Below are 1,172 nucleotides of genomic sequence, written 5' to 3' on the forward strand. Positions count from 1 at the left end.
ACTTGCTTGTATGAATGTTGAACCAGTAAAGACTTGCTTGTATGAATGTGGAACCAGTAAGGACTCACTTGTATGAATGTGGAACCAGTAAGGACTCACTTGTATGAATGTTGAACCAGTAAAGATTCACTTGTACGGATGTTGAACCATTAAAGACTCACTTGTATGAATGTTGAACCAGTAAGGACTTGCTTGTACGGATGTTGAACCAGTAAGGACTTGCTTGTACGGATGTTGAACCAGTAAGGACTTGCTTGTATGAATGTTGAACCAGTAAAGACTCACTTGTATGAATGTGGAACCAGTAAAGACTCATTTGTATGAATGTTGAACCAGTAAAGACTCACTTGTATGAATGTTGAACCAGTAAAGACTCACTTGTATGAATCTAGAACCAGTAAGGACTCAATTGTATGAATGTTGAACCAGTAAGGACTCACTTATATGGATGTTGAACCAGTAAGGACTCACTTGTATGAATGTTGAACCAGTAAGGACTCACTTGTATGAATGTTGAAACAATAAAGACTCACCTGTTTGTATGGATGTTGAAACAGTAAAGACTCACCTGTTTGTATGGATGTTGAAACAGTAAAGACTCACCTGTTTGTATGGATGTTGAACCAGTAAAGACTCACCTGTTTGTTTGGATGTTGAAACATTAAAGACTCACCTGTTTGTATGGATGTTGAAACAGTGTTTCTTACAAGTGATTGAAAGTATAATAGTTTATATTTTTGTAAATTCCACTAATTTTGTTGCAGATGACTGGTTTGGTTCTAAATGGCAGAAAAGGAATTCAGCTGAATGTATACGTTAAACAGAATTCTTATATAGCGTAAGTCATCTATTTTTGTTTTACATTGATTTCGGTAATTTAAAGTTTGTGTTTTAAGTATTCTTTTTCAAATTGTAAAACTTAGAGGAGGATGGAAAAGAAAGTGTGTCAGTATTTGTACTACTCATGATATAAGATGATGTCAGTATATGTATTAATCATGATATAAGATGATGTCAGTAGATGTGTTACTCATGATATAAGATGATGTCAGTATATGTATTAATCATGATATAAGATGATGTCAGTATATGTGTTACTCATGATATAAGATGATGTCAGTATATGTGTTACTCATGATATAAGATGTCAGTATTTGTACTACTCATGATAT

The 1,172-nt window shown here is 33.8% G+C and overlaps 1 protein-coding gene across 2 annotated transcripts in view; it reads left to right on the forward strand.

The window, feature by feature from the left end:
• The window catches only part of LOC106475712 (platelet glycoprotein 4-like), a 9,998-nt gene that overhangs the window by 3,496 nt on the left and 5,330 nt on the right, over window positions 1-1,172 (forward strand). For both annotated transcript variants that reach the window (XM_022379775.1, XM_022379774.1), the window contains exon 5: window positions 765-838. In XM_022379775.1, coding sequence (XP_022235483.1) covers window positions 765-838 — 74 coding nt within the window. The remainder of the gene's footprint in view (window positions 1-764; window positions 839-1,172) is intronic.

The sequence above is a fragment of the Limulus polyphemus genome, unplaced genomic scaffold, assembly GCF_000517525.1.
Source record: "Limulus polyphemus unplaced genomic scaffold, Limulus_polyphemus-2.1.2 Scaffold9028, whole genome shotgun sequence".
Classification (NCBI taxonomy): Eukaryota; Metazoa; Arthropoda; class Merostomata; order Xiphosura; family Limulidae; genus Limulus; species Limulus polyphemus.